The sequence below is a fragment of the Arvicola amphibius genome, chromosome 1, assembly GCF_903992535.2.
Source record: "Arvicola amphibius chromosome 1, mArvAmp1.2, whole genome shotgun sequence".
Lineage (NCBI taxonomy): Eukaryota > Metazoa > Chordata > Mammalia > Rodentia > Cricetidae > Arvicola > Arvicola amphibius.
Genome location: NC_052047.1, coordinates 91321302 through 91343063, shown reverse-complemented (window position 1 = coordinate 91343063; position 21762 = coordinate 91321302). Strand labels below are relative to the sequence as shown.

Here is a 21762-nt window from a genome sequence, read left to right as displayed (position 1 = left end):
TCTGAAAAGAAAAAGGGGGATACAGGAGCAAAAGTGTAAAAGGGTATATTATTGAATCTACTTTTAAACTAAAAAGCAACTATTAATCTCAAATATTTTATATTGGTATGGATTTTTGTATATTGACAAGGTTGTTTTTGTTAGAACACACTGTATGTTTTCTCTGTTGTTTAAGGTATTGTACCTATGTAGCTCATTTAAAAATGTAAAGTTCTAGTCGTTGAAAGCTACCATCAAAAACTATTAGGATAATAAAGAAATGCAGGTTAGTAGTTCACCATCTATAACAATCAAAGTTGTAGTCATAACAGGTATATTTTCCAGATCAAACAGATATATTTTAAACAGATAGATGGTCTTCAAACACTTCAGAGATCTACAGACTATGGAATTCAATATGTTTTAATAATAGGCTTTTCATGAAAGCGAGACACATCTACTGGCAGCAACAATTTGCTTAAAAAGGATGATGGAGTGCCGGGCGGCAGTGGCGCACGCCTTTAATCCCAGCACTCGGGAGGCAGAGGCAGGCGGATCTCTGTGAGTTCGAGGCCAGCCTGGTCTACAAGAGCTAGTTCCAGGACAGGCTCTAAAAAAGCTGCAGAGAAACCATGTCTCGAAAAACAAAAAAAAAAAAAAAAAAAAAGAAAAAAGAAAAAAAAGGATGATGGATCAAAGAACCTCCACATGGCGTTTGCTTTCATTGTGGCAAAGTTAGCCACTGGGCAAGAAACTGCGCTTGCCATGACTGCTGACAGTATGCTGTCCAAACTGGACAAGCACAAAACCAAGGAAGTTGACTGCTGAACTTTGCCAAGACAAGGTAGGACAACAGTCTTTCAAAATTCCTGCTTCACAGAAAAATGTGTCAAATATTCTAGGCCTGTATGCCAAAGATGAATGTTCCAACATTTCAGAAAAACCTTGGGTGACTGTCTAGGCAGTCATGGGTGACTGTCTAGGCAATCAGATGTCTCTGTCATTTCTATAGTTTTAGAAGTTGCTTGCTTTGCACTTCCTGTTTATTCATGTAATATATCTTTCTTGGGTTGCTGATGGAGTTGAAGCTATAGTTACAGTTTTCCATGTTACCAAATTCAGAAAAGAAACTCACAAAAGAGATGTAAAGTATAAGACTGAGAGACATAAAAGCTTAAGTTGGTTATCTGAGAAAATGTTTTAAGGTCTAAAGATTTTTCTAGGTTGATAATACAAGTTATGTTATAAAGTAAATTAGGTACAAAACTTTGGAGTCACCATGATAGGACAGATTGAGTCTTTTCTCTGAATTTGCCAAATAAAAATTGACTGGACATTGCAAATGTAATTCTAAATTGGTAACTGCTCTTATTGTATACAGTTTTGTCCAAGTTAAAACCTTTCCTTTTTATTTAGGCAATACCTGGAAATCACTCTTATTGTGTGTAGTTTTACAGTTAAAACCTTCCTTTTTTATTTAGACAAAAGGGGAAAATGTTGCAGGATATTTTTTTTGCATTGACATAGAGACCAGAAATAAAGTTTACCTTGATTCAGAGGACAGATTTAGGAACTAGCTGACTAGAATTAGTCATAGAGGTTTTGGAGGACCCAGGAAACAGATAGAGACAAAGGAAGTAGTAGGGAGGGGCTTAGAAAGATTCATGAGTCTTTTTGGATCAAGGGAGGAGACAGAGAGGATGTCACTGGTGGCTTCTCCACCACTTCTCTGATTCAAGGTAAAGTTTATTGGCAGTCTCGGGGTAACAATGCGAATATCCCTCTACACCATCCTGCCTGTTACTACAGTTAACACTTTATTTATGTACATGAATGTATATATGCCAAATGTACAGGTGCTTATAAAGGCCAAAAGGGTCATACAACATGGGTGCTGAGAAGTGAACTTGGGTCCTAGGTAAATATAGCAAGTACTCTTAGCCACATAGCTATTTTTTCTTTTCTTAAAATTTTTTTATCTAAAGTTTTTTTCAATTTACATACTGACTACAGTTCCTCCTCCCGCTCCCCATACCTTCCATCTACCTACCCCGTCCACTCCTCAGAAAGGATAAGGTCTCCAATAGAGAGTTAACCAAGTCTGACATAGCCTCTTTTCAGCATCTATAGTTAGTTTTTATATTTTCTGCCCGAAAAGATTTTAAGTTTCATGAATACTTAGAACAAATCTCATTCATTTTGTTGCTAGATTGATTCTAAAGCAGTTTTTAATACATTTATTGGTTCTGATTTTGGCTGTGTTTAATTCTGATAGTTGAATCATTTCAGACAGTTCTGGAAGTGTTATACAGTATGTAGAGAAAAATAAAAATCTCAGGTGAGCAGATAAAATTTCTGAAAATATAAATTCCAAGAAACAACTATATTTAAGAAGAAAATAGGATAAAGAGACAAAAGCATCTGTTCACAACTGTAACAATGACTTACTTTGTTATGTATTTACATATTTGATCCCACCAGTAACCTATATATGCTTTAATGATAAGAAACCAAACTTTAGTAATAGCTGTATCTTCAAAGTGGCAGTGACATTAATTAGAAAGACAAGTGTAACAAAGGGATTAGGAACAACACCTCATGCTGAGAGGCATAATTTCCAAGATGGAGAAGATTAAATGTATTTGTACCTGTGAGCCTCTATTTTATTTGTAACATAAAAGCTTACTAGTTAAAGGAAGCTGATTTAGTGGCTTAAGACATGGCATTCTTTTCTGTTTTCCCCAAATTTAGTGATCAAATGTTTCCAATCACATTTCCTGAAAGTTTTAGTTGACAATATACTGTTTTTTTCCCCCTAATCTCAAAAGCTCTCATTACATAAACAAACACATGGAGCTGGGTGTAGTCATGCAGGCCTTTAATCCCAGCACTTGAGGCAGAGGCAGGTGAATCTCTGAGAGTTTAAGGCCAGTCTGGTCTACAGAACAAGTTCCAGGACAGCCAGGGCTGTCTTGAAAAAATAATAATAACAATGATAATAATGGATGTTATTACATCTTGTTTGCAGGTTTTAAATTGCTCTAAGAACCAATAAATACTGGATTCCTGCACAGTAAGGATTGGAAGAGGTGACAAGCCCTAAGAAGGGCCTACCTAAACTGGGCTCATAAGTTTTTAATCAAGGTGTCACTTAGGTCAAAACATGCTTTGCCAACAAATTGAAATATAGTGTTCTATAAACCTAAGGTAATTTTAATAAAGAAATGATATACATTTAGAATCTATATTAAGATAGTCGATTAAATTGGCAATTAACATTCTGATTAAATCAAATGAAGAATTTCCTCGGGAAGTTAATTTAATAATAGTTGCCTGACTTGTTTTTAAATTTTAAATATTTTTTAAGATTTATTTATTTTTATGGTATGTTTGCCTAAATATATGTCTATGCACTTATATCCATGCTTGGTGTCCATAGACATCAGAAAAAAGTGATACAACCCTGGAATTAGGGATGGTTCTGCACAATCACAAGGGTGCTGGGAATACAACCCCTGTCCTCTCCAAGAGCAACAACTATTTTTGTTGTTCTTATTTTGTTTCAAAACAGGGTTTCTCCATGTAGTCCTGGCTGTCCTGGAGCTCTCTCTGTAGACAAAGTTGGTCTTGAACTCAGAGATCTAGCTGCCTCTATTGTTAAGGTGCTGGGATTAAAGATGTGCACCAATGACTGCTGGGCTGCAGCAAGTATTCTCTGACCACTGTGCCATGTCTAGGCTCCTGGCTGCCTGACTTATAACTGAGTAGGAAAATGCCTAAAATTATTTCTTTCTATTACAGAGCTGACCATTTAAATATTCAACCTACCGACTAGTCCCAAAACTACATTATTAAATACCAAATAATAAGCATTAATTCTTCCTAATTTGTATATATTAAACTGTATTAACATATATGCATGAGATATCAAAGCTAGAATAGTAAATAATACAATGTAACTTGTATCAATGTAATGGTACCAATGAATTAAAACTGATTCTACATAAACAGAATTCTTTTTATTTTCTGTGTGTATGGTATGTGATTATGTATTCTAGTGGACATCTGGTGTCTCCTAGATCAATCTGATGTACTGAGGCTCAGTCTCTTGTTGAATCAGAAAATGAACAATTTCAGTTTGTCCATCTAGCAAGCTTGCCTGGAGGTTATATAGATGGCCACTAAATCCCACATGGCTTTCACGTTAGTCCTGAAGATCCTACCTCTTGTCTCCATGATTGCAAAGTGAGGGCTTTATCCACTGAGCCATCTCCCCAGCCTCAAATAATATTATTATAGAAAAAGGTTAATTACATTTGTTTGTGTATATGTATGTGTGCATATGTGTAGGAGCATGCGTGCCACAGCATGTGTATGGAGGTCAGAAGAAACTTGCAAGAGTTGGTTTCTCCTCCTACCATGTGAGTCCTGAGATTTATGCTTATAGACTTGGCCTCAGGAGCCTCTACCTACTGAGCCTTCTTATTGGCCCACAAAACAGTATTCTTAAGTCTAATTGAAACACATGGCCCTTTGGATACTAAATAAAAGACTACTCAGTAGATCTTTGTGAGTGCAAGGCCAGCGTGGTCTACAGAACAAGTTCCAGGACAGCGAGGACTGTACAGAGACACCCTGTTTTGTAAAACAAAACAAAATCAGATTATTCCTAAATAAAAAACTATGATTAACATTGAAGAACAAAAATTTTAAAAGAAATCTGTATCAACCACTTTAAAAGTTAAAGAGTGATTTTTATACTGTTTGTCCACATCATTTTTAGATACTAATTGTATCTCAATATGTACTTTCCTTTGTTTTATATTTTTCTCCTTTTGGTTCATGTCTGGCAACAAAATAAAAGAACTGAGCCACTTAGCCAAATGAAAACAAAAGGTTAGTTAACTTATTTCCTGAAAGGAATGTTTTGTTTGTTGGTTCTTCACCCTACTCTCAAAGGTGGTTTCTAATCTTCTGCCACTTTTGGCATCTTGCTTTTATATAAATTATCTTCTTATAGTTACTGGGTTTTCTTTATTCAATTCTTTCTGTTCTTACAAAACTTTCTCCAAAAGAAGGAAGGAACCAGAAACAAGAATATATTACTGTTTGGGCAAAATTTCCACAGATAAAAACTACAGTGATGTGCTAAACACACACAGTACTCACCTGTCATCAGTACTCTGCTCATCGTGTAAGAGTCGTTCTTTATTTAAACCTATCTTCTCAAGCTCATGCGTTAGTTTTTCGAGATCATTGTTCATTTGTTGTGTCTTCAATTTTTCACTCACTAAGTCCTTATTTTAAAAAGAATGTACAACACATATGTCAAGAAAAGAAAGTCACTCAAGACTCTAATTACTACAACAGAAGTCAATTTCAACCAGATAAGGTCACTGACACTGTCTTTATTACCAAGAAGTAGCTAAGTAGTATACTACCATTTAATAATCTCTTGTTCAAAATACTGTTGGAAAAACATTTTTATTAGAAACAAACTCTTTCCATGTGCTGCTACTTCTTTATAATGCTATGTTATAAAATGAGAAGAAACTCTTTCCTGGTAAACACACAAGGTAAGTTTGAAAACTGTAAGGAACCTCCAACACACTCAAGGACTTTAAAGAATCACAAAAACCTACGTGCACATTGGTTCCTAGAATAAGCCTAACACATTGATCTGAAGAATCAGGGACATGTTTATTGGCTTGCTGCTCATATTGTGAAGTTCCTTCTTAATGCCTTGCAATAGAAATGCAGACCACAGAACTGTAAGGTATCCCTGTCCTCATGCCAACATCCATTCCCATACCTGAGAATGAGTACAGACTCAATTTTCTGACATATTCTGATGTAGCAAGTATTATAAGAGATATCACCAACCTAATCTTATGTCAGATTTTTCTATAGTGCAATGCTGCAGTTTAAGTTGAACCTGATTTCCATTCTCAGGCATCTCAAAAATTACAGGGCTTTGGAGTTTCAAATATCTGAGATTGAATGTAGAAATTTAATTCTTTTATTAATTCTGTGATTCTGAGTAAGTTAATATTTCTGAACTTGTTTGCTAATATGAAAGTTAAACAATATTTAAATGACTAGTTGTGAAAATTATATTAATTTATTGAGTATAATCTACATATGACTCCTTTACTCCCCTGGTAGAAATCACTCACTCTAATTAATAATACCTTATTACTAACATTTTTTAAATGTAATTTAAACTTTTCATCTAAATAGGAAAGTCAGAAATTGTTTCTAGTTCCAATTCCAAAATTCACTGAAGTATAGAAAAGATGATACAAGTGAAAAATGGGTTCAATAAATGTGGGGTACAAATATCACAATGTCAAGAGCTGAGCTTAGGGAAATGCACTCACCTCACGTAACGTCACCAAGGTTTTCATGTCAATAGTTGCTCTTTTTACAAGCTCCTTGTTTTCTTTCTCTAATTCTTTCACACGAACACAGGACTCTTTATATACACTAATTTCTTTAAATAAAGTTTTGTTTTCTTTTTCCAGATTTACAATTTTCACATTATTTTCTTCTAATGTGGTATCTTTTATTTCTGCCTGTTGCCGGAGTCTCTTATTTTCCTTCTCCAGCTGTTTCTTGTCCTTTTCGAGTTGAGACGTCTCTTGCTCTAATGATTTATTTTCTTTTTCTAGTTGTTCAAGTCTTTTGCTAGATATTTTCAGTTCTTCTAGGTTTTTTTGTAATGTTTGATTTTCCATCTCTAAGTCTTGTAGCTCACTCTCTAACTGTTGAATTTTTTTATTGCTGTTTTCCAGAGCTTTCTGTAGCCTTTGATTTTCTGTGTCTAGCCCCTGGTAGCTCACTTCCAAGCGTTCTGTCTTCTTGAAAGAGGCTTTCATGAGCTCCAGGCCCTTCTTCAGCTGCTCCTTCTCACTCTCCAGCTCCTTGTTCTCCAGCTGGAGCTGGGCCATTTTCATGCTGGCGCACTTCAGAGACTCCACACTCCTTCGCAGATCCAAGTTCTCCTCATCAAGTTGGGAATTCTCTTTTTCTAGGGATTCTAACTGAAAAGTAAGGTTTTTAAAGCTATCCAAAGTTTTTTTTAATTTTCTATTTTCTCTTTCTAGCTCCGAATTTTCTTGTTCTAATGCCTCAATTTTTTCACAAGTAATCTTTAAATTAGTTATCTTCTTCTGTAACAATTCATTTTCTTTTCCAAGATGCTGCAACTCGTTTTCAAGCTCTTCTGCTCGCTCTCCTTTTTCTTTATAATGCTCCAATTCTTTTTTTATTTGTCTTTTTTCAAATTCAATCTTGCTTAGTTTCCCACTTGTTTCTTTGATAGATTCATGGAGAATTTTATTTTCTTTTTCAATGTCTTTCACCCTTGCCTCAGCACTAATCTGGGAGCGCTGCCGTAAGGAAGACACTGTTTGATTCAGATGTTCATTTTCCTGCTCCAATATTTTAATCTAATTAAAACAAAGAATAAAATGTAAGCTTACAATGAATAAACATAGTCTTTAAACTTTCAAAAACTAACAAGGAAAGAACATGGATACTAGAGTGCACGGCTTACTGTTTTAATATGAAAAATATTTACTGAAAGGCCACTTTGTATGTGAACTGTCAGGCCACTAAAGTTCATGTTTTCAGGGGTTTTACAATCTAAAGGAATATCTAAAAGAAAAGTATTTACAATTAAAACAATCTTCAGATTGTTTAGAGTAAATCTACTTCAAATATCTTTAAAGACCTAAGGTTTTAATTTTCATTAAATAATCTTTATATTGCCTACCTACACAAGATGGGTCAGTGGTAAGAATGTGTACATTATTTGTTTGTGTGTATGTGTAATCATTTCTAAAAGAAACTTTTAATTGGGTAACATATAAATAACAATATGAGCTAGTAAATCTAAAAACAAATCATCCAATTTGCAGCATAACCTGTTCTGTCATCTCACTTCTCCCTTGTTATTCGGGAGGGAATACTGTGCATTTTCTCCAACTTCTCCTTAAAATTTCCAGGGAAATTATTCTACAGACACCTAAAAGCACAAGAACTAAAGAGCATTTATAATAAATTATCATTATTAACCAAACTAGCAATTTAAATCTTCTAAGTTTCTCTTCAAAGTTTCTAAAATATATGATATATAATATGTAAAAGAATATAGCTACTCCTCCCTAAGATATAGTTCAAGATCTTCCAAGAATATCTGAAATGCAAAGAGTTCTTGTAGTAAGGAGCAGTGGGCTGCTTCCCACCACCTGGCTAGCTTTACACCCAAAATAACACACAAATTGTATTTATTTAAACACTGTCTGGCCCATTAGTTTTAGCCTCTTGTTGGCTAATTTTCATATCTTGTTTAACCCATTTCTATTAATGTGTGTAGCACCATGAGGTGGTAGCTTACCAGGAGAGACCTTAACCTGCGTCTGTCTCGGAGAGGAGAGGCATGGCTACTGTCTGAGGCATCTGCCTGACTTTGTTTTCTTTTTCCCACAATTTTGTTCTGTCTACTCCGCCTACCTAATTTTCTGTCCTATTTAAGGGCCAAGGCAGTTTCTTTATTAACCAATGAAAGTAACACATAGACAGATGACCCTCCTCCATCAAGTTCTGAGTCTGTACGTACTGCTTTGCTTCCACACACCATGCTGATAATTTATTAGCCACAGTAAGAAGATTAACAATAATCTTATCATAGGTCTCAGTGTATTTTTCCTTTCCTCACTACATGGAAAACTTGAAACTTCCCATCTTAAGGAAGTACTTACCAGCTTCTCTGACATATGAATAGCTAATGTTACTATTTTGCAGCTTAGGGCCATTATCAAGCAAGAACAGGTGACACTGTGACACAGGGTGACAAGCAGTAGTAGGCAGTAGTGGATCTACAAGGGGAACTTGTGTGGGCAAAATAACCATTCACGTGCATGGCCTGAACGCTACTGAGAACAACAGACCACTTAGAATTTATAGACTGCTGACTTCAGGAAACGGGGATACAGAGGATGACTTAAAATTTTTGAACTGTAAAAGACGGCAGGTTACAGTGAAATGGCAGAAGCAAAACTAACATAAAAGGGAGCTCATTGCAGCTAATCAGAACTCTAGAATGTTCTAGGAGGTTTCTGTGCAGTGGTGTGTAAACATTTACTTTAAAATAACTATTTGAGTGAGAAATACACTAACCTGCCTCTCCGAATTTTCTCTAAGCGTTTCAATTGTTTTTTCAAGCTGAGCTTTCTCTTTCATTAGATCCTTGCTTAAATTTTGACAATTCTGAAGACTTCGCTTTTCTTGAATAATTTCATTTTCAAGAATTTCAACCTAGAGAAAATTAAATCACAAAACCAATGTAGTAAATACATAACAGACAAAACATTTCATATCAAAAGACTAAAGTTAAAATCATTTTAATATCCAAATGGTAAAAGTTAAGAATCTCATATAGAATTTCAAGTAGCATTCCATGTTAATTTTATGAGCCACATAAAATCAAAAAAAACATGACTCTTTTTCTCTCTTCATGTTAAGACAATTTGTATTTTGAAATAGAAAGGCAGAGCAAGAAGTGAGTATCATGTACTTATGAGGACTGCCCAGATCTCACTGGAAAACGCTTGGCTATAGTGGATTTGTAGTATACATGCTTCATTAGCCTAGAAAATTCAGTAAGAAAGGAAGAAGTCATAAAAGATCAGGAAGGCAAAAAAGAGAGATGTGGAATTTGATAAAACAGCAAACAACAAGAGACTTGGCAAAAATAAAAAGCATGAATAAAAATAAAAGGAGGAAAAAAAGAATAATATTGAAGAAATAAACTGTAGCAAAATCTTACATTTTCAGCAAGGCATGGTGACATGTGAATAGTGAGACCTTGCCACACCTCCTGACAAAACTTCAAATGTTTACTTATTTATGCATTAGTGGGGATTAAACCCCTCATGTTGTGGCACTGACCACACTAGGCAAACACTTCTGTCACTGAGCTATATTCTTGCCAGTCTACGGTGTTACAAGAAAGGGGCTAAAGGAAGTAACAAGCTAGAATCCTTGCACCCTCCACTCTCTCTCTTCCTTTGCTCACCTCCGTGCTCCTGACCATTGAGTTCTGCTTCATCACATGCCAAGAAGCAATGGAGGAGCCAGAGAAATTGCCCAGTGGTTAGGGTTGTTTTCCTAAAGGGCCCGGTTTCAGTTCCCAGCACCCATGTGGAGGTTCGCCACCAATGATAACTCTAGTTCCAGGGGATCTGATGCCTGATCTCCTTGAGCATCAGACACACACAGTGCACCGACATACATAGAGGAAAAGTACCCACATACATAAAAAATAAAAACTATTTTAAAAAGCCACAGAGCACGTCCACTGTAGACTGAGAAGCTCTGAAACTGAGTAAAGTAAGTTTTTCCTACTTATAACTTTTTCATGTCAGGTATTTTGAAATCACATAAAGGAAGTAGGTACATGGGAGGGTCTAGAGAGAGAAACAGTAGGGGAAAATGATATAATCTCAAAAAATATTTTTAAAAGGCTCTCACCAGCCCACAGTTGGATAGTAAGTAAAATAAATGTGGTAGGCTGAATTGCCTCAAATATTTTAAAATCCATGAGCTCAAACAAACACAACATAACCAACAATCTGAGTTATCTCAGGAGGGCATGGGGAACCAGTTCACATTCTGAGTCAGGGGAAAGGATACCAGAGCTCTTTAGTCAGCTGATGATTTGAGTAAATCATACCTAAGAGCAGGAGCTTTCAAAAGGAAGCTTTCTTTGTAATGAATTCAATTAACAAATTATGAAGCAATAATAAAATATCAGAATTTGTTAAACCTCTAATTAATCACAGGAACTAAACTTTCCATAACATCACAAAAAACAGAAAGCAGACAACAAGACATGCCTCCTAAATAAGATATACACACACTCTACAAATATTCTTGGTTAAAAAATCATTTTAAAGCACATTTAGTCTGTAGATAAAAGAAGAAATACAGAATACAGAAGAAGTTGTTAAGTGACAAAACAAGGGACGCAAGCAACAGACTCTCGGCTGTGCACAAATTACCACACACCTAGCTCTGCCTCTTAGCTGCAGTCAGCCTACTGCACGACACAGCAGCCATGGTGGCACATAACCTGTTAGTCCCAGCACCCAATCCCCATGAGTTTGAAGCCAACCTGGTCTACATAGCTAGTTCCATGCCAGTGAGGGTTACACAGTGAGCCCTGTCTCAAGCAAACAAACAAAAAACTCAATGTAAAAAATAAAGACCAGAATAAACTCAGAAAAGTGGAAAAACGACAAAAATTTTTGAAGTACTTTTCAAAGGATTTTTTTCTCTTTTACTTTTTTTATTTTTTATTTTTTTTAAAAATATTTTATTTATTTATTTTGTATACAACATTCTTTCCATGTATGCTTGCATGCCAGAAGAGGGCACCAGATCTCATTATAGATGGCTGTGAGCCACCATGTGGTTGCTGGGAATTGAACTCAGGACCTTTGGAAGAACAGTCAGTGCTCTTAACCTCTGAGCCATCTCTCCAGCTCCTAATTTTTAGTTTTTTTGAGACAGGGTTTCTCTGTAGCTTTGGTGCCTGTCCTGGAACTCCCTCTGTAGATCAAGCTGGCCTCGAACTCACATAGATCTTTCTGTCTCTGCCTCCTGAGTGCTGGGATTAAAGGCATGTACCACCGCCCGGCCTCCAAAGGATTTTTTTTTTAAAATAAAGTAGTGCTCTACGGTCTTAGACTCTTAGGAGGCTGAGGTAGGATGGCTGCTTAGAATTCATGACATTTGAGAGTAATCTGGGTAATACAAATTTGTTTTTAACAACAAAAAGTTAATTTGGGGGAGTAAGAGTCCTGGAGACAGGGCTAAGTAATTAAGAGCACTAGCTGCTCTTTCAGAGGACCTGAATTGGAGTCCTAGCACCCACAGGGAAGCTCATAATTGCCTGTAATGCCAGTTCCCGGGGGATCTGATGCCCTCTTCTGGCCTCCGCAGACACTGCATACAGTGCACAGACATGCAAGCAGACAAAACAAAAACTAAAAACAAACAATAAAACCTTTAAAAAGTTAATTTTTCTGCTGTGACATCATTGTTCTTGTTTTCTAAAAACTCCTTACTTTTTGGAGATTAACATTCTAATGTTTTGTTTTCAAAATGATACAATGATTCCATGGTCATGAGAGGAAACAGGAAGTAATAAGATAAGCTGCAAGTTAGGTTCTTAAATTTCTTTCTTTGAAGTACTGGGAACTGAACCAAGGAATTCTCCATATTACCAGGCAATTGCTCTACCACTGAGCTGTATGCCCAGCCCCAAATTCAGCTCACTATTACTGAGTCTGTATGACAGTCAGAGGGCTTGGTGCAACCATTCCAGTTATGAATACTTGAAAAGAGCTTAAACAATACATTACAAATGGAAAATAAATGTACTAACATTTATATAATATTAACATTTATATACTAACATTGAACATTACAATAAAAATTGAATTTTTACTTACCTTTTTATTCAGTCTCTGATTTTCTTTTTCAATTTTCAGGATTTTGGAATTGTTGCCTTCTGCAGAGTCCATAGTACTCCGAAGTTCTTCTACAGTTTTTGTCAAACTTTGGTTTTCCATCTCCAACTTTAATAACTTACTGGAAGTCAACTCATTTACCTCATGGCCCAAGGATTTCTGTGGTGCTATAATATCGAAAAATAAGTCACTGGTAAATTATTTTTACTTTTTAATATTAAAAACGTTGACTTCTAATGTATTCTGACACTTGATCTTTAACTTCATAAAAACATAAGTTGTATAGGAGACACTGTTAAAAAATTAAATGGAACAAAGTCTTGAGCATCTAACATACACAGTTTAGACTAAAGAGACTAGAATTCTAACTCCATGAGAAATTATTTGGTAACGGCCATGTCCGTGTCAACAAATCTTGGGTTACTCTATAAATTACAGCTATTATCCTGCAATCTTACAAGATCACCTTGACTCAAATAAGAAATATAAGGCATATCATAAAATTTTGGAGCAACTTCAAAGATTAAAAGGCAGCTGAAGAAGAACCCTTAAAAACGATCTGAAGATCTTCTATACTGCTCATATTCTGGACTAAGATGCTAATGTTCAGTTTAGGAGCAAAGACCACCACCATCTGCTCTATTTTGTCATGACAAAGCATCTTCACAAGTAGATTTTTTTTTAAAAAAATTATTTATCTATGGATTAGTGCTCTGCCTGCATGTATGCCTACATGCTAGAAGAGGGACCAGATCCCATTATAGATGGTTGTGAGCCACCAAGTGGTTGCTGGGAATTGAACTCAAGACCTCTGGAAGAGCAGGCAGTGATCTTAGCTTCTGAGCAATTTCTCTACTCCCATCATTCTTGAGTATAGCACCACTGTCAATTCAACCTGGATTAGCTATTTAAACAAGAACAAAATAAGTTCACTTGTTACAATATGGCACTGTGCACAGTTTATTCAAATTATATATAATGGTTTGATCTACAAAATAACTAATTCCTATAATTTTCTATTGTTATCATTGAAAAATGTCAAAAATTTGAGAATTAATGGAAATTATCTATGTTATTTCATATTATTTTGTTTTTCAAGACAGGATTTGTTTTGAAAAGTTGTAGCCCTGGCAGTCCTAGGACTTGCTCTACAGATCAGGTTTGGATTTGAACTCAAGAGATTCGCCTGCCTCTGCCTCCCAATTTCTGGGGTTAAAGGCGTGCACCACTACCATCTGGCTTATTTATGTTAATCTTAAATGTACATTTCCACATAATTTATTTAGGTTCTCATGTTAGTACCAACATACTTATTTTTAACTGACAAGTAAAATTTATATTTAGAGCATTCAATATGAAGTTCTAACACACACATATACACCTATGGAATAGAAAAATGAGGGTATGAAAGATATGTATTACTATATATATTTTTGTGGCTAAAAACATTAAATTTTACTCTGTTAGCAATTATCAAGCATACAAATAAATGACTGCTATTAACTGTAATCACTGATGTACAACAGACCTTATGAACTTATTCCTATCTGAAATCCTGTGCCCTTTGTCCAACAGCTCATTTTAACAAGCAAACTTTTAAAGATCCCACAAGATCATGTAGTATTTACTTTTTCACATGGCTTATTACAATATAACATAATATCCTTCAAGTTCATGCATTCTCTATCATGTAGTATTTACCTTCCACATGGTTCATTACATATGACATAATATCCTTCAAATTCATGCATGCTCTTTCATGTAGTATTTACCTTTTCACATGGTTCATTACATATAATGTAATATCCCTCAAGTTCATGCATGATCTACCATACAGTATTTACCTTTACACACGACAAATGCACTAATCTAGGTGACTGTGAATACTATTGGAATAAACATGAAAGTACAGATATCTTTTATAAACTTTATACATTTTGGCTATGTATACTCCCAGGAGTAGGACTGCTGGATCACATGTTATTTTGTTTGCTGTGTTTTTGAGAAACCTGTTTTCCACATTGGGTATACTAATTTACACTGCAATTAAGAGCATGCATTAAGTTCCTCTTCTCCACAACCTCAGTGTGATGACTAATTTTCATTTGTCGATTTGGTTATATTTGGAATCACCTAGGAGATATAGTTCTGAGTGTGGCTAAGAGTAAGGAGAAATGTGAGTGAATCTTATTGGCTGGGGTCAGAGGCTGAATGGAGCTGAGCACCAGGGCTATTCTCCCTCTCCTTTCCAGCTGTGTCTACTACGTCTATCTCATGCTCCTGCACTGTCATCTTTGCCAGGATGGACGGTGCCCTTTTAAAGCACGAGCCCAAACAACTCTTCCACCCTTAAGCTATTTTGTCAGATATTACAACAAAGAGAAAAGTAATGTAAGTGCTTATCTTCCGTGTTTTTAATAGCCACTGCAACAATGGAGAGTGAAGACAGACCGTGGCTTTTCATCTTTATGATGATTAAGGCACTCAACGTCTTTTTATGTACTGTCATGTTTGAAGAAATGCCTACTACTGATATTCTTTGCCTCTTTTGTGTGTTTATATGTGGTCCTGGGAATTAAACTCGGGTCTTTTGTGCATGCTATGAAAGAACTCTACTACACAAATACTTCTCCTGGTTCTCAGATCAGTATTTAATAAGGTTACTTGTTTTTTAACTATTGAGTTTCTTACAGATCAAATGTGTATTTCGCAAACATATTATGCTATAAACTATCTTGATTGTTTCATTTTGTACAGAAACTTTTTTGCTTTTGCTGTTTGTGATCTGGGTATATTTTTTTAAAAAGTGCCTATACCAAGACCATGAAACTTTCTCCCTGTGTTTTCGTTGGTAGTTTTACAATTTCCATTTATTTCCAAGTCTTCTGTTTATTTAAGCCTTTCATCCATTTATACTTGTGTGAAATCATAGTCTAATTTACTCTTTTACAATAGAATGTAATTTTCCCAGCATCATTTGTTGAAAAACTTATGCTTTTCTGTGTCATTTCCCTGTCGTGTTTGTCAAAATTCAGTTGAACATAAATGCATGGATTTATCCTTGGGCTTGCTATTCTATTACATTTGTTTATTATTTTGTTTTTGTTGTTGCTAGTATTTGTTTGTATAGTATGTTATTTTGTTTGTATAGATGTGTAGACTTTTAAAATCACATATTATGATTCCCCTGTGTTCTACAGCCTTCAGAATGTTTAGTTATTCATAGTTCTTTATATTTTTACATCAATATTAGCATTGCCTCTTTTCTATGTCTTTGTTTCTCAAGATGGATTCTTTTAGCTCAGGCTGGTCTTGAATTCACTACCCAGACAAGATTTGAACTTGTGATCATCTTGTATCTGGTTCTGGAGTCATGGCTATAACCACGACATCCAATATTGTTTATCATTTCTGGGACTTAAATTGTATTTTAGTAGACTGCAGTGAATCTATAGATCACTGTGGATAGTATGAACATTTTAATAATATCAATTTTTTTAACTACTGAATATACTGTACCATTCCTCTTCTTTTTCAGTGATGTCCTACAGTTTTAGCATAGTCATCTTCTTTTAATTTTAGTGTTCTAAAAAGTTTACTTTTGCTGGATGGTGGTGGTGTCAGCACTTGAGTTTGAGGTCAGCCTGGTCCATAGAGAAAGTTCCCGGGCAATTAGAAGACTTACACAGAGAAACCCTAACTCAACTGAAAAAAAAGTTTATTTCCATTTTTTGTTTATGTGTATTTGTGTCTGTGTTTGTGCATGAGGATGTCTAATGTGTGTGGGTGCCTTTTAAGGACAGAGGAGTGTGCCAAATAATCTGGTGCTAGAGTTATAGGAAGTTGTGAACCACCCAACATGGATGCCAATAACTCCTGTCCTCTGGAAGAGCAGCAAGTACTTTTAACCACTGATTCATCTCTGTAGCCCCAGTTAAATTTATTTTTACATGTTTAATTTTTAGGAACTTAAAAATATTTTTAAACTACATTTTTAAACATTTTATTTTGTGTGTGTGGGCATTTTGTCTTCATCTTGATCAGTGAATCATTCATATACATGGTGCTCTGGAAAGCGTGAAGAGTGATTAGATGCCGTGGAGCTGGAGTAACAGGACAGTTGTAAACTGCCATCTGAGTACTGGGGATCAAACCTGCGCCCTCTGCAAGATCAGCCCGTGTTCTGAACCACTGAACCTTTCTCCAACCCTAACTCACGTTTTAAAAACCGAATGTGCCGTTTTTCTCCTTCTACCATTTGGGTCTTGGGGACTGAACTTAGGTCATCAGGATTGGTTGCAGGTACAATTACCTACAAGCTATCTTGCCAGTCTAATTTCTTTTTTTAAACGACTTTTTTGTTTTTATTTTATGTGCACTGGTGTTATGTCTGTACGTATGTCTATATGAGAGTTGGTGTGGGAAGTCTTTCTGTCTATGTGTTGCTTTTATTGATTAATGAATAAAGCTGTCAGGACCTGTGGCTTAGCAGAATAAAGCAAGGTGGGAATTCCAAGCAGATAGAGGAAGAGAGAGTAGGCAGAGTTGAGGGGATGCCATGGAGCCGCCACAGGAGACAGACTTGTGGGAACCTTGCTGGTAAACCACGAGCCTCATGGTAAAATATAAAATAATGAAAATGGGTTAATTTAAGATATAAGAGCTAGCTAGCAATATGCCTAAGCTATTGGCCAAATAGGATTGCAAATAATAAAGTTTCTGTGTGATTATTTTGGGTCTTGGCAACTGGGACCCAACAGAGAGTGTGAAATTCCCCTGAGCTGGAGTTACAGTCAATTGTGAGCTAGCATGTGGGTGCTGGGAAAAGTCGGAGTCTCTGGATGAGAAAACAATGCTCTCAACCACTGAGACATCTCTCCAGTCCTGTTTCTTCTTAATAGAAGTGAGATTGTTTTATTGAATAATCTGTTCTTTTGACTTTATATTCCAAATCTTTATCAAGTTAAGTTTTTTGTTTTTAAACTTACAATTTTATGGTATGTATAAGTTTATGTTGTGGTAAACACAATTTAGCTCCTTTCTAACTTGGATGCCTTTCATTATTTCTTCTTGTCTAACTACTCTTGAGAATTCTAATATGTTGAAAAGAAGTGGCAAGCATATCCAATTTTGTCTTAGTAATGACAGAAGTAAGAAAAGGTTTAATATTTTCATTGTTGGGTATATGGTGACAGTATGAACTTGTTACTCACGGCTTTCATTATGTTCAGTTATATTCCTCTATACTTCATTTGTTGAGCACTTTTATGAACTGGTTTTATGAACTGTGAAAAGTGCTTGAGAATCTGAGTTCAAACCCCAGAACCATGGGATTAAAAAGCGAGCTAGGGTGGCACATACTTATAATTGTAGCACTGAGGAGGCCAACAGGTCAATCCCCCAAACTAACCAGCCAGACAGCTGAGCCTGCTTGTAGAGTTTTCAACTAGTGAGAGACCCTGTTTTCAAGGGGGAAGGATGTGACAGTGGCTCCTGAGGAAGGACATTCATGGTTGTCCTCTGTCCTCTACAAGTAGGTAAGCACATACAGATAGGCTTTTTAATAGTAGAAAACTTAAATTTGTGCTGCTTGCTTATAACTCAGTTTATAGAAGTAAAATAAAAAGTTACAAATATTTAGCCAGGTGGTGCTGGTACACACCTTTAATCCCAGCACTTGGCAGTGGCAGACAGATCTTTGTGAGTTCAAGGCCAGCTTAGTCTATAGAGTGAGTTGTCTACAATCTCACCTCCCCCCCCAAATTACAAATACTTTAAGTAAAACCATGAGTTCACTACTTATTATGTAACCAGTACACAGGACACCAGAATTTTATTATTAAATTCTCAAGTAAAAAAATCAGAAAAACCTAATAGATAATACACAGGATGAAGCTTCTATCTGCACAAATAACTATAAAAACTAGTCTAGAAATTCTTTCAGAGCTTTTATCTACCTGATAACTATGTCCTCAAGCCCAGTATAGTGTGCTGTATTTCCAAGTGTTTAATAAATATTTGCTCAAGAACTCCAGGTAAATAATCTAATACTGTGTAAATTAGGAATTATGGAACTAATCAGCATTGAATAAATTTAACTGGCTATGATTAACAAAATGTGTTAATGGCATTAACACACCTAAATGCAAACAATTGTAATATATTTAACTTTTGTTTTGTTTTCTTTTGTTTTGTTTTTTGAGACAGGGTTTCCTCTGTAGCTTTGGAGTCTGTCCTGGAACTAGCTTTTGTAAACCAGGCTAGCCTTGAACTCACAGAGATCTGCATGATTTTAATTTTTAAGAAAGTGTCCAGGAAAAAAAAGAGGCACAAGTAAGAATTTATTTTTTGTTTTTTAAGATACTTTTTAAAAGCTATATATTGTCTAATGTATACTAATTTAATATACATACTAAATAAAGCTATAATAGAATTATTTAAGACCATTTTAAATAGAAGTGTGGAAATTCAAGTTTTTAAAAAGTCCCCTTTCCCAGAACAAATAAAGTTGAGTTTTAAGATACTGAGTAAAAACCAGACCTAAAAAAGTAAAAACAAGATATGATTTTGTGAGATAGCAGTTTTGGAAACAGCTGGTAGTTTTATATGATCTTTGGCTAGAGAAAATAAAGAATTACAACACTGTATTCAAAAATAAAACTTATTGATTAATCTACTTAAATGAAGTAAAATTAAGACTACCTTCAGCAAGTTCACTAGTTCTGGATATCTGTTCCAGCTCCCACCCAAGATGTAAGGACTCATCCATACTTTGTTTCTGTGCCATTTCCAAAGTCATATTTTCTTCCATTAATTCTTCAATCTTCTTTCTATCCATATCTCTTTCCTATTCAATTGCACAGAGTAGGAAAAGAAAGCTAATTAAGTACTGTAGTTTTCATTCATTATTCATTAATTTTTGCATATTTTAAACTGAACATATCTTTAGTTCCTTAAATTTTTTTGCGCTGAAGGTAATACTTAGTTATTATACTCATCACTGATCATTATTTACCAGGTACCAGACATTCTTTTAAAATGATCTTAAAACCTAGTTCTCTGAGGATTTAACACACATTTGGATTGTTTTCATTCCCCTTCTTCCAACTCCTAATTCTCCTCCCTCTACCCACCTGCCCAAGTCTGTGTCCTCTTTTGTTTTTTAAGCCGTCAAGCCTAATTTGTGCTCCTATATATTCCTGGATATGTGGCCTTTTCAAATAATCTTTAGGGACAAAATGAAAACGTTCCTTCACACTCAGTACATTATTTTAGTCATCTAACAACATAATTATGGCCACTGTTAAATTTTACCTGATAGCTATAAAACTTCTGCATTTTAAGACAGAAGTTATAAAATAGATTTACTGTTTTTGAAAGGGAAAACTTACTATAATTAAAACAGAAAATATTACTGTATAATTTATTTTATGTAATGGTAGAGATATCTTAAGTTGTTTAATATATATAATTTATACAAAATTTATATATGTATAAAATATATAATCATATCTATCTTATCTATGTTAAAGCCTTATTAAGAACTCTAGCCATCCTTGTCATTATAGAAGATTTAGATGAATCATGGGATTCTTCCTCAGAAGGCAGGAAAACTGACCAATCCCATAAAACTTACCATTTCCATATCATGCAGTTTAGCCTTTAGTTGTAAATTCTCCTTCTCTAACTCATGTAATTTGTCAGAACGAGCTCGAGTTCCTTCTAGTTGGTCTTCCAACATGGTTTTTGTTTCTAATAAAACTTGATTATCTTCTTTTAATTCCTATAAATATTTCAAATAGGTTTTTAAAAAATGAATTAGAAATGTGCTAATATATGTTTAATAAAGTTGTAGAATATAACAATTCATCATTGCAAATAAACACACTAACCCATTCTTATGGACATTTCTGTGCAGGAGTAAAGCTACCAAGCACTATACTGTTGATTTTTTTTCTTCACCCACTTTCTATCTCCCTGCCCCAGAATTAAACATATTATGAATTCAACTTAATGCTTCCTCTATATTAAATTCCTCATTTGTAAAATGAATTTTGAAAATCTTAACACTCTAAAGAAAAAAGTATGAATAACTATGCAACATACCTCAACTCTTGCCTTATAAAATTCAATGTCATGAAGTCTCTCCTTATATCTGCTGAGTTCACTTTCAAGCTTATCAACTCGGACTGCCTTCTCTCGAAGTGCATCCAATTCATCTCGGTACATTCGAGCAGATCGAGCATCCGAAAGCAAATTCATGTTCTAAATATAAATAAAATAATGCTTTCAATATTAACCTTCCCTTTTAAACATTATTTTTTGTTCAGACCTCATTAATTTAATAAAAGTTATAAGTCATATATATTTAAAAGGTAAGTGTACATAAATAATAATAGTTTCTTAAAAAAATGAGGACATATTCCTTGAACCAATTTTAAAACGGTTTTATATATATGTCAATATACAAATTTTACATAATGCTTTCAATTAGCAATGTTTTTAGAAAAGGAATTGTAATTAAGCTAACCTCTACTTAACACAACATTCACAATAAAATTTAAGCTTAAAAGTTAACTTTAGGGGTGGCTCAGAGCTGTTAAGAGCACTGCTCTTCCAGAGAACATTTTTCGATTCCTACCACCAACATGGTGGTTAACAACCATGTGTAAGTCCAGTCCCAGGGGATCTGTCACCTTCTGGCCTCTGCGGGCACTGCACTCATGTGATACATAGACATACATGTAGGCAAAATACCAAGAAACACAAGATTAATAAAAGTGTAACTTGAAAATACATGATTATAAACATATAGAAAATCTAAGTGATACAACTAAATTACTACTTTAGAAAAAATGTTTTTATCCATATATGTGGTCTACTAAAATTTAAATGAATTTTTCAAATGCTTCTAAGTAAAATAATTATGTATCTTACTTGCATTTAACTATTATAATCTAAGTCCTAAAAATAGACAGAGCAATTTTGTGGGCCTCTAAAATATTCATAGAAAATTTTAAGGTCAAAACTATTTTCACTATTTCTTTTCATTTTTAGTCTCTCATGATGTCACTGGCCTGTGAGAGATCGAAAGTTTTTTTTTTTAACTAAAATTATTTTGTGAGTAATACAGAGGTTAAAGGACAGCCAACAGAAGCTGCTTCTCTCCTTCCACGGGGCCTAGGAACTGAACTCAACTCATCAGGACTGGCCTTTCCCGCTGAACCACCTCTGCAGCCCACAG

The 21762-nt window shown here is 35.0% G+C and overlaps 1 protein-coding gene across 6 annotated transcripts in view; it reads right to left on the bottom strand.

Annotated features, from left to right (window-relative positions):
- The window catches only part of Ccdc88a (coiled-coil domain containing 88A), a 156471-nt gene that overhangs the window by 45862 nt on the left and 88847 nt on the right, over nt 1-21762 (bottom strand). For all 6 annotated transcript variants that reach the window (XR_005286720.1, XM_038341121.1, XM_038341122.1 and 3 more), the window contains exons 10-16: nt 20625-20783; nt 20155-20301; nt 19221-19365; nt 12501-12685; nt 9163-9300; nt 6360-7430; nt 5149-5276 (exon numbers count right to left, since the gene is read on the bottom strand). Coding sequence is in view for 5 of the 6 variants with exons in the window: in XM_038341121.1 (XP_038197049.1) it covers nt 5149-5276; nt 6360-7430; nt 9163-9300; nt 12501-12685; nt 19221-19365; nt 20155-20301; nt 20625-20783 (1973 nt within the window). In the remaining variant the exon portion in view is untranslated. The remainder of the gene's footprint in view (nt 1-5148; nt 5277-6359; nt 7431-9162; nt 9301-12500; nt 12686-19220; nt 19366-20154; nt 20302-20624; nt 20784-21762) is intronic.